The sequence below is a fragment of the Eucyclogobius newberryi genome, unplaced genomic scaffold, assembly GCF_026437365.1.
Source record: "Eucyclogobius newberryi isolate DKJ021-1_F unplaced genomic scaffold, fEucNew1.0.hap1 SCAF_16, whole genome shotgun sequence".
NCBI lineage: Eukaryota > Metazoa > Chordata > Actinopteri > Gobiiformes > Gobiidae > Eucyclogobius > Eucyclogobius newberryi.
In genome coordinates this window covers 21,539,900-21,554,465 of record NW_027315790.1, presented here as the reverse complement: position 1 = coordinate 21,554,465, position 14,566 = coordinate 21,539,900, and the positions used below count along the sequence as shown (strand labels likewise).

The following is a 14,566-nucleotide window of genomic DNA, read 5'->3' as shown; positions in this document are numbered from 1 at the left end:
GGAACTAGTATAAAGAAAAGGTATATACAAAGAGTAAAAGAAGAGTAGTATATAAGAAAGTACTATTATTTTGTGTTGAAAATGAAAAAAAAGTTGTGCGTTTTTTTTTCTATTTCATTGTGGTATCGAAATTAGGTTTTCCTTAGCATCAAAATCAAGGTTTAAATTGTAATATTGTGACAACATTATTACATTTGGGTCAAAAAACAAAGCATTTTACAGTAAGGCATTTATAGAAAGTCTTGTGACATGAAATTCCTTGTAATTTGTTCTAAAGACAATAAAAAACATCATAAACCACTCTTCACTCTTCGCATTTACCTTTTCACACACACACAACCTTTACATAAGTGGGTTTGTGTCTCTTTTGTGTGCACACAGTTCGAACAGCAGTGTGTTGTGTATATTCGCCCAGCTTAAACAGTCTTCACATGTGGAAGACGTTGTCCGCTGTCAGCCGCGGCGATAAAACTAAATTGGTGCTATTACCGAGGTTGACCCGCGCCGGTCTCTGCAGGGCACTAAATATTATTGCATATTGTGCGGCTTTGATCAGCGACTCGATACAGACGTCTGACTTCAAATTGGTTCCCGACGATGCGATATTTAGCCTTTTGAAATCTGGCTCGAGTTGGGGGAAAGCAGTAAAATGTTGAACAATCTCTAACATGATTTGTCTGTAATTCCCTTCAGGTGCCGTGGCCAACGCTCCGCGGAGGACGAGTCGAGATGAGCGCCGGGCGTCGGTGTCTCCACTCGGATGTACAAAACTGACCGCGGCGAGAGACGTTTTTGACCAGGCCTGACCCATTTGGAGTTACGCGTGCACCTGGTTATGAACGCGAAGGGATAACGTCTGATGCCCGCGCAGTGCTGTACTTTAGCGAGAGGGGCCGTTACCATAGCGCTGAAGCACAGATCTGAAAGTGTACACGATGTGCTGATAACCTCATGAACGCAAGAGGTAAGGAGACACTGGATACAAACACCTCCAGGTTTTTAGCTACGCAAAAGGGATGTGTACTATGTGAAAATGTTGAGTAAAGTGCTGCGATATCCAAATTATTGCCATGTTTAGATGCTTTTTGAGACAATTATCTCAGTTATATTCAACCAGATGTGTTCGTGTCTTAATGTGTTAGTCAAACTTTGTGAAAATAAAAGCTGTTGTCAAATGGATTGAAAATCAGATACTAAAACTAGTATTTGAGCAAGTAATAAATCCCATAATCAGGTCAAAATGTAACAGTTTTATCAGAACAAGAGGAAGACCACAATGTTTGATGAAGAAAGTAGTTATTTTGTGGTGAAAATGTCAGTCTATTGTCCAAAACCTTGACTTTAAAAAGAGCATTTTAATCATCAGTATCAAGTATATTCCATAGTATCGAAATTGAGTTTGACATTTTTGTATTGTGAATAACAAAGACAAAAAACTGAGACTAAATCAAGGCAAATTTAGACTGAAAGGCGAAAATTTAAATTATAATTTGCCTTTTTCAATGTTTTTATTAAAAAAACAATAGATTCGTGCCAGCTGGAGAACCTTGGCTTTATTACAACATATTTTGTATGTCGCGATATCAATTATTTCGTCAGCTAATATTGCGATATTGATACTTTTGCGACATAGTGTTCATCCCTAGTACGTTTCATAGATTAGTTTAATAAAACCAAACGGGGGATGCGTTCACTTCTGCTGAGAAGCCTGATCATTTCTCACACCTTTAGCGTTTGCACATGCGTTTGAAGTTGTAGACGGAGCAGATAGAAAGCAGTGGTGGTCTGTGGTTTCGGCTTCTTGACAAGAACGTTAAATAGTAACGCAGTTTGCTGATTGTGCAAAGACTTTTACATTTCAGTATTAAAGTTGCATTGAGTTTGTGATTTATTCCAGATATGAGCTGGATTGCACGGCCTTTTGGAGCACATTATTGCACTGCTCCCTCGTGATTTTTCAAGCGCTTGATACATACATTTGTGTTCAATCCTGGGACTACTTTTTTACCCGTGTCATCAAATGCACATCACAAATACAATCGCACGTTAGCCTCCTGTGCCTTCTGCTGCAAAGGCTCAGTGGTTTCCTCCTCCTTTGTCACACCTGACTGCATGTTTTATCTTGCTGCCTCAACATTTTTCACACAGACCACTTTTAAACCACTTTGGTGAAAAAAAAAAAGTCATTGTTTCAGGAGCGGGACATTTCCGCTTTCATTTTCAATGTCATTTTTTACTGCTTAAAAGTGACACTTCTGCTCACTTCTGCTTTCTTTTTCTGTGGCAGTTTTAATTTTGATAAATATCACTGAAATGTGTGGAAAGGGATCCTGTCAGGAAAAAAGAAACACCTCGTATTATTCTTTTGGTTCTTTTTGTTCTGTTTGCAATTTTAGGCAATTGCTCGAGCACATTTATTTAATCAAAACCACTTTCTAAAAACAATTCACTGAACAAACCCAAACTGTGGTTTTCATTGTTAAAATTGACATTTTTCTTTTTCTGATCAAACTTCGTGCTCCAAAAGCACCAAAAGCGTTTGTTCACTTCTCTCACTGTTTGGATTAGGAACATTTACTTTACATTCATGAAGTGTAAGGCTTTGACATGTTTACTACAACACAGTATATTATACAGGCCTGTGCTGTGTCAAATGGGGTGAAGAGTGGAGAGACATTCAGCTAATTGTCACCAGAATGTTTAAAGATTAATTGACATCGGAGCTAAATGCTAATAGTTTTAAATATTACAACAGTAAAGAGTGAAAACGTCAGACATTTTATTTGAGCTTCTCAAACGCAACATTTGTGGTAAAGTATGTAATATGTCTGTAGATACAATTAAAAAAACATTAAAACCTAAAAGTCTGGATTTTGCCTTCATCAAAAATGTTATAATATAGACAAATAATGCAAAATACAACTATAATGTCATCAAACCAGGCTCTGATATCACCCACATGTGTCTGAAAATGTCATATTAAAGTCACATTCAGTAGTTAATCACAGGAATTCAGGATTTTTTCATACTTTGTAAAGGGTCTATTGCAAGTCTACATCCATTCTGCCAATAAATCAAGCCCCAGGGGTCAAGTACATGCACATTTTGCTTCCTCTCCGTTCTTTGTCCGTTTTGTGAAGAGAATCGTTCAGCGATATCGACAGCTCCGCACTGTAGACATAAAGCTGTGGAGTCAGTGTCACCGAGCCGCTGTGAAAGGCCTTTAGTGTCTGTTTGTGCATGGTTCTCATTATGTGGTGCGCGGCTTTGCTCGCTGATGTTCCTCAGATTGCTTTGAGCTGCCTGATGCTTTTAGCTGTGGTCTGTGTGGGGCTAACCGTCTCCTCCTGTATGTTCGCATGCCTCAGAGCTCCATCCACGCGCGTGTTGCAGAGTGCATGTTGCGGGCGGCGGGGGGCTTTGATCTGCCCGTTACGGTCAGATTTGGCAAATTTTTGAGTTTTTTTCACCCTTTCTGGGAATGTGATGTGGAGACGGTTCAGACAGGCCCACGAGGAGTCAGTGGGATGGGATTAGGGCTGTGACGTAGTTTTACACAAATCCATTTCACTTTGGTGCTATTTCTCATCTTTACAAGTCAAACACATTTCTCTGTTTCGCTTTTAGATCCATCACAGGCCTAAAATCAATGTATGTTTGTTTGCATTTCTTTCTTTCTTTCTTACATTTTCTTTCTTTCTTTCTTACATTTTCTTTCTTTCATTTTCTTTCTTTCTTTCTTTATTTCTTTCTTTCTTTCTTACATTTTTTTTCTTTCTTTCTTTCTTTCTTACATTTTCTTTCTTTCTTTCTTAAATTTTCTTTCTTTCTTTCTTTCTTACATTTTCTTTCTTTCTTTCTTTCTGACATTTTCTTTCTTTCTTTCTTTTTTTCGTTTTCTTTCTTTCTTTCTTTTTTTCATTTTCTTTCTTTCTTTCTCTCTCTTTCTTTCACCTAAATGATGAGATGAAGATAGACTGTCACTATTTCTGTCACTATAATTACTATACTAACTAATTGTTCATTAACTGGGAAGTTTTTCTTATTTTTCTAACTACAATAAGATTTGAGCTGCAAAAATAGCTTCTCTGACTCATTAAAGATACAAATTAAATACTAAAGTGCTTCATTCATTTATGTCAATGTTCTTTTTAACCATATTGTACATTCAGACTAGTGTATTCAATAATTCTGCTTCAGGGCTATTGTGTCAGTGACATTTGTTTCTATTTTATTGTAGAAAAAGATTCAGTTGTAGTCATCTGGACTCGTTTTTTACTAAGAAACCAAGTCCAGATGACTACAACTGAATCCTTTTCTACAATGAAACACTTCTGGACGAATGAGGGACTAAACGACATCTTTCCATTTGATCGTTTATCGTGTACATTTTCCTCAGCAACACGTATTTACCACATCAAATTTAGTCCGTCACTTTGCAATATTGTGTGATTATTTTATGCTCCTGAGCTGTTTCTAGACAAAAAGAAAATAAATCTATCTTTTCACTTCACACATACTAAGCCAGTCGTTTGTCTCACGCTTCGAGTACCTCTAATGGGCAAATACAGCTGTACAAAGAAATACTCAATGTTATTATGAACACGTGGACATTTATCTGTGGCTCAGTGTTCGGTCCTGCTATGAAAGCGTGTGTGGCGTGTGGTCAAACGTGTTCACTGCCCTTCAGAAACGTAACACTATCGCCGACGTGACCAACCCCGCCCCCTCCTGCACTAAACATAACAACAACGTGACTTAACAGCGTCACATGAAAGCCGATCTTCATTTTAATGAAACAACACTCAACAGTACGTGCAGAGAGAAGAGTGACAGACAGATGTGCAACTCATATTTCACAGAATCTCTTCCACGTAAAGGTAAATATGTAGAAAATGCAATGCAATAACATTCATAGAAGTGGAACGGCGGAGTAATGGCATGTAATACTATTAACGTTTGCATCAGGATTTGCAACCATGTGAAATATTAACAAGTGTCATTCCTGAAGAGGCTTTTGGCGTTTGGGCTGGGTGAGACTAAGGCGCCGTGACATGCCATTCGATGCTTTGAACATGTGCTTGTTACCTGTTGGCCTATTTTCACTAAATGGGTCAGCAGCTGCTTCTTTGTTTGTGCGATGAGCTCATCTTTTTTACAGCGTGACACCGCGACACACATATATACTTACCATGACAGGCTTGTATTTCAGCCCATATGCGTGTCGGCGATGGGGCTTTTTGCACTCATTTCTCACATTCTCCTATACCAACACTATCCCGCGTTTCTCTCATCCAGATATCGTGTAATTCAAATGAGATCATCTTAATTTTGCTCATTAATAAATGAGTCGTTGCAGCGTCTCAGTGTAATCAATGACTTTGTTTGTAGGTGTGGACGCAGCAACGTGTTTTAAAGGACACTTGAATCAGTCTCTGCATTTATGGCTCACGTGTACAAATGGTTCTACTTATACTTCGTTCAAGTCCACTACAGCAAAGCAGGAGCATGTCGGGGCCGCTTAGTGACATAATTGGCACGCTCCTGGCAGATGTTGGTGGTTTTTAGATTATAGGATGTCTCGGATCGGGGCAAGAGCCGTTTTTTCCTATTGATGACATGGTATTTTCATGTTGAATTTGATCATTTATATTGCAATTTCGCCATTAAGTATACATTATTTATTTTTTTAGTTATGTAAGTCAAATGTTGCACAGCGTTCATAGAGTCACAGATTGAAACAACAAATCACAAACAGCAATAAAAATCATATTAAACAACAATAATAAAAAGTAATACCAAGAAGAATCATAAAAGCTGCCTCCCTCTGTATTCAATATTATTCTCCAATTAATTGTGTTGTGGGCAATACTGATAAAACTTTATATTTATGTATTTAGTCATCGTCTTGATAACAATATTCAGATGATATTTTTATAATGCATCAGGAATATATGCTAAATGTGCCTGTACTGGACCACAAAAGGACAGAAATATCGCTTTATAACCTTTTTTGGAAGATTACACTAGACCATTGGGTTAATTTGATTGTTGATTAGATCTTTTTCTTCTCCAGAACAATTGCAATATTATGGATTTCACACAACTCTCGTCTCTTTTACCTGAAACTCAGCAATATGCCTGTTCTATTGGCTCGCGGGCTCCTAAAATCAAGAGTGGGAAATATAAAATTTTAGTTTATCATCTGTTTGTTTGGGATCAAAATGTATTCATATTATGATTGCGATGAAAAGGGGTAAAGTATCCGCTTATTTCACAATCCTCTGTTTCTGTGTTTACAGCTGAGCGGAGGTAGAAATCCATTAATCAGATTAGGTTATAAACTGAGAGCAAACCAGAGCACGTCACTGTATTACGCCACGGTTACAGTCTTGTGTGTCACTGTCTATGAGCGACATTCAAATTCATGATTATTAATGATCATTGTGACATCACTGGGACTAAACCTAACCATTCATGTGGAAAAAATACAATCTTAAATAAGAGAATAACTTTCAAAGTGATTGAAATAAGAAGTATTATTTATCATCTAATTTATTATTTTACTATATTTTAACTTTCTTTAAATAATATTTGCTATTAGAGCAAAGAACTTTTGTCCTTATTTAAGTGCAGTTTAAAACTCTTTCTACTTGTTCCATTGGCTGTCAAAATATACTCAAAACAAGATAAAAAATACTTATTTCAAGCGATTTTTTGCTTGTTATCTTTATTCTTTACTTTTATTCTACCATGTAAGAACACATTGAGATTGCAACCTCTTTTTTGACCTGGGGCAAAGGGCAACATTTGCAACACACAGTATATATGTATTTATAGATTTTTACAATCTACACCAAACCCAAGACATGTGTAAAAGATTAGAAAATAGAACTGCATTTTAAATTTGTATAAGATTTACCCTCTTTTTTTGTTTTTTTAATGGAGCGAAAACCCCTCAATGACTAACCTTACAAACAAGATGAATTTTCGCAATTTTTGTGAGTTCACAAACTCTTGAGGATCCTCTTGTTAGGCTCCTGCTGATCTGTTTGCAGTCCACACCAGTGGTAAACAGGCCAATCACACGGCATTTAGGGTCCACAGGCGGGACTGGAACCAATCACAGAGCAGCATTGTGGGGAACTTTGAGGTTGAGAAAGAGACTGTACTTTTTACTTGTTACTGTATTTTTCTTCCGCTGTTGTGACGCTTCGACCAATCAGCGTGAAGTATTTTTTCAACGTCCCAATGGCTTTCAGCGAGAGCCTTCCCAGAATGATTCATGTGATGAACTCAGCGTGAGACACAGATCAATCTGGCATGAGCCAGGTTACTCAAAGACACCATCTTAGTTCAGACTGGAGAGAGTTCCAAGCTGCGGGAGCAGCATAGCTATAGGCTCGCTTTCTTCATTCAGTCCGAATCAGAAACAGACATTAACAGACATATCTTATCTCAGATGGTCATTTTTTGATACAGGGGAAAAGTGTTGATACTTTATACTAATACTATACTAATTTCCAATGCAACAATGATTAAAAACAAATCACAATAAATGTATATTTTAAATATTTTTTTATATTATCATGTGGTCTTTTTCTACTTGTGATATAGATGACGACCATTCTAAACATCAGTATCACCAGCATCAATATTTGCTCAAATGAATATCAAGTTAGTAAGTTAGTTTAAGTATCGATCATGTGGGTATAGATGACATTTGTGTTTGTGATGCTTCTCTTTTGCTCCTCGTTGTTTGTGAACACATGTGTAGTAACCTCCTGTGTGCACTTCCCCCCCTGGTTCATCACTTTGTGCCCTGAGCAGTGCATTATTGCGGCTGTGCACGGCCGACAGTGTGTTTTTGTTCAGTTGGCTGCAGTGTGGAATCGTAGCCAACAGAACAAGTGTTAACAAGCTGAGCACAGACTGTATTTATTTAATCCATATGCGGGGGAACCATACAGCTGTGTCTGCGAGGAAAATCACTCTCCCAGACTGTCTGAGGTACAGAGACCTCTGCCAAGTCAGCGTGAATGAGGCTCCTGTCGAGTAAAAGGAACACTTCAGCCAGTCAGCCATTTCTTATCACTAGTAACTTCTTCAGAATCAGAGAACTGGCCAACACCAGGCGTCTGCACATGAGAGAAGGGCACTGAGCAACAACATCTACAAGAAAAAAGTCTGCTCCTCTCGTACACACTCTCGTCACAGTTTTACCTGCTTTGGACTAAAATGTATCTAGAATTTAAAGTTTTTATTGTTTTATCGAACAAAAACTAAAAACACATTCTTAGAGGATATACAGATTAAACACAGATGTACTCAAAGTCCCTCACTTCTCTCTGAGCTCAGATCTCCTTCTGCCTCATCTCTGAAAGTCACAAAGTTCAGAGTTTCTGGACAGGACTGTTCTTTTCCTCTTTAAGTTATCTTTTAATAAATCATAACCTTTAACATTGAAAGTCACGTACGCATGATGAATAATAATATAATCATAATAATTCATAGCAACTCACTTTACATTGAGTTGGTGACTCAGGGATGCATGATTTTTATACCACAATTAGACAAAAGCACATGTATTAAATAGCTTATTTTAGCTATTATTTTTCCTAATTTTCTTTGTTCAATGTTCAAAATGTTCAATGTTCATGTGCACCAAGTCAACACTGCTGTTTCTCTGGGCGGCCTGGGAATGGCGTTGTAGTCGGTGTAGAACTTATGTGCTGTTGCGATCGGCAGCTCTATGTAAAGCAGAAGAAAGGGCACAATTAATAGTGGTGCCCCCGGAAACTTCTGGAATAAGGTGAATAGCGAGTTCAGCTTCACTCATGCTGCCGCGGATTCTGTCAGAAATAGACTTCTTGCTGACGGATCAGACGTGACGCAGTGGTGTAAACATGATCATTCACATATTCTATATCTCGAGGCAGACGTGTGGGAACGCACCGGAGACGTTACACAGTTTGTAGAAAGGAGGCGTTTGCATCTCTTGTCTGACTCTTTAGAGATGCTGCGTGACATTCCAGGAAAACCAACAACATCTCCATAATGACAAACAGGAAGTACATGTGCCACCTTATAAGTTACACAGTGCAACTTTAATAAACAATCTAAAATAAGTAAAAAGTGTCAATAAAACATCTAAAGGAACTGAAAAATGCAGATTAATCTTCCAAACAATACATATGATATATATGATCGGGCTATCCATCCATCCATCCATTTTCTACCGCTTGGTCCCTTTCGGGGTCGCGGGTGACTGGAGCCTATCCCAGTGACTTCGGGCCTTAGGCGGGGTACACCCTGGACAGTGGCCAACTCGTATCACAAAACAATGCCAAACACTATCCTTAGCAGATCAATAATTCCTTCCCAGTTTGTTGCAATCTGCAGATTTCTCAGAGCCAGTTTCTAGCGATGTGTCAAAGTTGTGCTTCAGGTTGTTGCTGATAGGGCAGTGCCAGGCCGGCTGCACGCGGCGCGCCGATAAAGACCGAGCACGCCGGGAACTGACAGGACTGTGGCTAACTCCGCTGCTAACGCTAACAGCCAACTCCCGCAGCCAGCGCCAGCGTGCAGACCTGCCAGGACTGCAGACAGACACAAAACAGAGCGCACGGCAACAGCAGAGAGAGCGAGCGGGCGGAGAACTGCGGGCCCAGATAGTTCCCGAACGCTGCGCCTCCTTTAGCTCCAGGTGCCGCGCTCTCTCGGTCTGAGCCTCCCGCCGCCGCCAGCTTTGTTCGGTTCAGCTGCCAAATGCGAGCGCGGAGAGGCAGAGGGTGAGACCGCCACCACGTTTGGGTCCCCCGCGAAAACACCGACGGCAAGAACGAGCAACTGGCAAATATGTGTCACAACTCAAGTCAACTGAGGGGAATGTGTAAAGTTTAACAGCGACTGCGTCCTCAAGGCGCGGGAACAGGAGCTCACAAAACAACACCGTAGCATGTTGTTAGTCAGTGGAAATGTACTGAGGAAAGTCTTGGCTCTTGCACAGGAGCGTGTTTAGTCTGTTCATTCACATTTTGGGTGTGTTTCAATGTGTTTTAGAGGTGTGCAATCTATACAAACATCTTTCATAGGAACATTGTTTTGAAGATTGCAATACTACAATTAGGGCTTTGCAATTAATCAAGTTTTAATTGATTTGTTTTTTATTCAAACACCAATGGTCAGCTTGGGTCTTTTTAAGTGAGAGGTCCAGAACTAATATTACCTCTGTCAGTAAAAGCATGTGGTTTTGAGCAGAGATTTTGTACATTTTATCAAAAGCGTTTCTTTTTCTCTGTCGAAATATGCATTCACTTTTAATTAGACGACATAAATAGAATTAGAACATTGTGAAAAGTGTAAATAATTATATATATTAGTTGTTTATGCCCAGCTCAAATTAGAAATGTCACAATATAAAAGTTTAGAGTGAGAAGAAACATCACAATTTAATGAGTATTCATGTTTACATCAAGAGCAAGCAACAGTAAAATACTTCAATAGCAATTCCTCTAGTATGTGACCAGCTTTATACAATCATCAAGTTAATTATACACTTAGTTAGTTAACATAAACAGCCCGATTTAAAAGTTTTTACATTCAAGATTACTTTTGTGGAATGAAATAACTTATTTCTGTTTCTAAAATAGTCATGATTATGATTTTGAAGATTGTAGATTGTATTATATTGTGACCTGAACAATCACGATTATCAATTAACCGAAAAGTCTTAACATCCCTCGCCCTAACTATAGCATAGAACAGGGGTGGGCAAACTACGGCCCGCAGCGCCTTTCAATCCGGCCCGCCAAGCTTGTCCAAGTAATATATATAAAAAATAAATTGAAAAAAATCCATTTTTGCCCTCAGGCATCTGTCTGCACTTGTATCCTTAATAAATATGACGTGTAATGAATTAAATAATAGATTCAATAGCCTATATTTGACACCGATGATGGCGGGCCGGCCCTCCGCTACTTGCCTGGATTCTATGGCCCTTAGAGGAAAATAATTGCCCACCCCTGGCATAGAATGTAATGAATAAGAATAACAGACAATACATACCCTGAAGAGAAATGGATATATTTCAACTTCAAGCATGATGTAAAAATGCTAGATTGCTGTTTTTTCCATCTTTATTTTAGCCTTGCTTGTTTACATATTCAAACATTATAAAGTGATTCTGATGTGCCACAGTTGTCTGCTCCCTGTGACTAGGCCCAGCTGCTGAGATTTATGTAGATATATTAAATTGAACTACTTTTAGACTGAGGGGGAAAAAGAGTGACCTCTCAGAATTCCTTATCCTGCCTCAGTGTGTGTGTGCGTGTGTGTGTGTGTGTGTGTGTGAGCGAGTGCGTGTGCTAATCTCAATGGCAGGTTCCTTGCCATTAGAGCTCCACTGAACAAGGCAGCGATTCATTCCTCAGGTCTAAGTGTGTGTGTGTGTGTGTGTGTGTGTGTAACAGGTTTCTCAGCGCGGAGAGTGTTGTTTTTGGAGAATTGTTTCCGTGCGCCTGTCTGCACCATATGGCCTGATGTGGAAAAGGGCCCCTTTAGGGTCTGAGTGTGTATGGGAATTTGCATGTGCGAGTGCATCAGTGTGTGGATGTACAGTGGCCAGCTATGTAAACACAAAAAAAAAAAAAAGGGGGAAAAAAAGAAACTACTTTGGCTAGTACAATATCATTATCTTTATTGTGTTTCTGCAGCTGGTCCTGTAATCAGAATCAGAGAGGTTTTGTTGCCATAGTCAGTTAGCAAGATTGTCACACTTTGAATGGGCTTTGGTGATTTGGGGCAAACATAGAGCACAAAATTATAATGATACAATTATTGATAGACCTGTCACTAGGCCCGAAACAAGTTAATTGATTAATAAAATAATTGCCAACTCATTTCTGTTCTAAACATAGACTCCAAAGCTTGCCATGTGATGTGAGAAGAGGTTTCATGACCGAGACAGAGCAGCAATTAACCCCAAATTACACAAGAAACAAGTAGAATGTGTGTGTGTTTTTTGTTGTTGACATTTCTTCAAACGTTGTAATCGAAAAAAGGGTTACTTCTGCGTCGGGCGCGATTCGGCTGCCGCGGTGTGTATCTGTCACAATAATTACGATACAGTATCAATGTATCGTTCAAACTATATTTTTTGAGGCTCAATATATTTATTGTTTGCATATTTTGTTTGCACTTTTGGCATTTTCTTTTCTCATTTTTATATACAGTACAAAAAGGTCAGAGTTTTTGAGTATAATAAGTAATTTCTATTATAGATACTAAGTTTTGGACTTGAAGTGTTTCATGAGCTCTGGAATGGTTGCAGCTAATGTTATCCAAAATATATGTCCCCTCTGGCCGCGATGACTCTGTGAGCTGTTTTACCTGTGTCTGTGTCTTCACATCTGGTTCATCTGCTCTTGAGCTCATACTTAGTGAGTCAGTGTTACGTTGTAACATGAGATATTTACACAGAAATATGTTCCATGGTTGTGATGCACAGGTTGTCTTTTGACCCGCTGGTCAGTTCTGGCCAAGAAAGTCTAATTTCACTGCAGCAGGCTTGCGTATATATATTGCATTTCCACGCTCTGCGTGTGTCTACGTGTGTATTAGATTCACTTCCTCATTCGACTCATTTCTCCTTGAATATGAGTCGGATTGTGATAAAACACACAGCGTTTTGGAGGTTAAAATACAGAGAACACAAAAAAGTTTTTATGATTCCACTTTTGTTCCTAATCTGTGTTCCTGTGCCTAATCTGTGTTGCAACACTGTCATTTTCCAATTGTGGGACAAATAAATGTTAGCTTATCTTATCTAAGATTGTATTGCTCCTTTGTTCTCGCCTGTGTACTTTGTAGGTAATTGGATGGAATGATTTCGTCAGGGATAAATGTGTTATAGAGCCATGCAGATATTGCACCTGTTGCAATTAACCTGCTTGTAATTGTTCTGATTTCACACCGATTTTTCACAGAATGTAGAATAAATTAGCAATCAGTAGCAGGCTGCTTTTCATCACAAATCTCCTTTAGTTCTGTGGATCTAAAATAATATTATAGAACTCTATTTTTTAGAGTACTATTGCTTGTATAATCACTGCTTTGTCTTTACCCAACTGTCTGATGTTATTTATTCATCATTAATACCCTCTCACTCTTTCAGAAATGACTCCAGATAATAATAATAATAATAATAATAATAATAATAATACTTTTTAAATCCACATCAGTCCTCAGCTCTTGTTTTCTATTTATCTGTGTTTTTCCACTTGTCATTTATTTTGTCTAATTAAATAAACCTGAAGGGTCTGCAATCGACTCCTCAGGTTAACAAGCTTCTACTAACTATCGTTCACACTTTTCTTTTTCCACAAAGGGTTTGTACTGTATAGACTATATAGAATGATTAGCATGCCCATACGCACAGGCACTTCTCAAATCTGCAGAGTTGACATTATCGCTAGAGACCTGTCACGCTTGATTCATGAAGCCTGTTCCCTGCACCACGGCCTAATCTGATGTTTAAAGGGAATTACCTGAAAAAATAGTAATTACATTGAGGTGCCACACTTGTACGTTATGTAAAATATATGTATCGTGTACAATGACTTAACGAAACCTTGAGAAAGTTTGGCCTTTTGTCAGTTTGTGAAACACATCATTCTACTGATAATTTCTTTAATTAGATACTCAATTTAGTGAACCACAAAATCACTACTACTAATGCTACTACTACCACTGGTGTCAAAAAAAGTTAATTACTAGAGCTGTCACTAACAATTACTTTAGTAGTCAGTAGTTTAAATACATTATCAACCAAATAATAGTTGAAATATGGTGACTGATGGTTCTGAGATTTATTTTCATACAATGTGCATTATTAAATCTGAAGAATTGTTAATATTTTTTGACATTTTGATTTAATAATGCTACTGCCTCTGTTTAAAATCATCTTTTCGAATGTATTTTATAGTGTGTATTATCCAGATAATGATTATAATTTTCAAAAAGTTCAGGACACCAATTTAAATATATATAGCTTGTACAGTATATATAGGTGTATTAGAATATATATATATAGACACATAATATGAAAAATCAAGCATATGAATGTATAAAAGACTTTTGTCCTTGATATATTCTCCGCACTACGTTCTACTTCCATCAGTTATCAGCAGGTGACAAAGAACCCAGGTCTTTCTACCGATGATTTGCCCTAAACTTCACAAACTTTCCTCCCAAACCGAGGTATTGGGGAGGCTGCTTTGAGATGCTAAACTCCTCTAAGCCGTTATTGATGGCTCGATTCTGCCTGGACTCTCCTGGTAGTTCTCCCGGTGTGAACTCGACGTGAATCTCCTCCCCTCCGCTGCTCGGTCTGGTATCTTGATATGGTCTTGTGTTCTGCAGCCACTTCCAAACATTTACATTTGGGCTTTCAAGTGCTGTTTATAGATGGCTCTTATCTGCTATCTCACACAGACGCACACACACCAGCGACAGACGGTGAATCAAACCTTTGGACATCCTGTTTCTATGTCCATAATAGGAATAG

At 38.5% G+C, this 14,566-nt stretch overlaps 1 protein-coding gene across 1 annotated transcript in view; it reads left to right on the top strand.

Moving 5' to 3' along the window:
* The first annotated feature begins 696 nt into the window (after positions 1 to 696).
* trps1 (trichorhinophalangeal syndrome I) overlaps positions 697 to 14,566 on the top strand; it is a 125,887-nt gene continuing 112,017 nt past the window's right edge. The window contains exon 1 of the mRNA XM_072447875.1: positions 697 to 964. Coding sequence (XP_072303976.1) covers positions 952 to 964 — 13 coding nt within the window. The 5' untranslated portion in view covers positions 697 to 951. The remainder of the gene's footprint in view (positions 965 to 14,566) is intronic.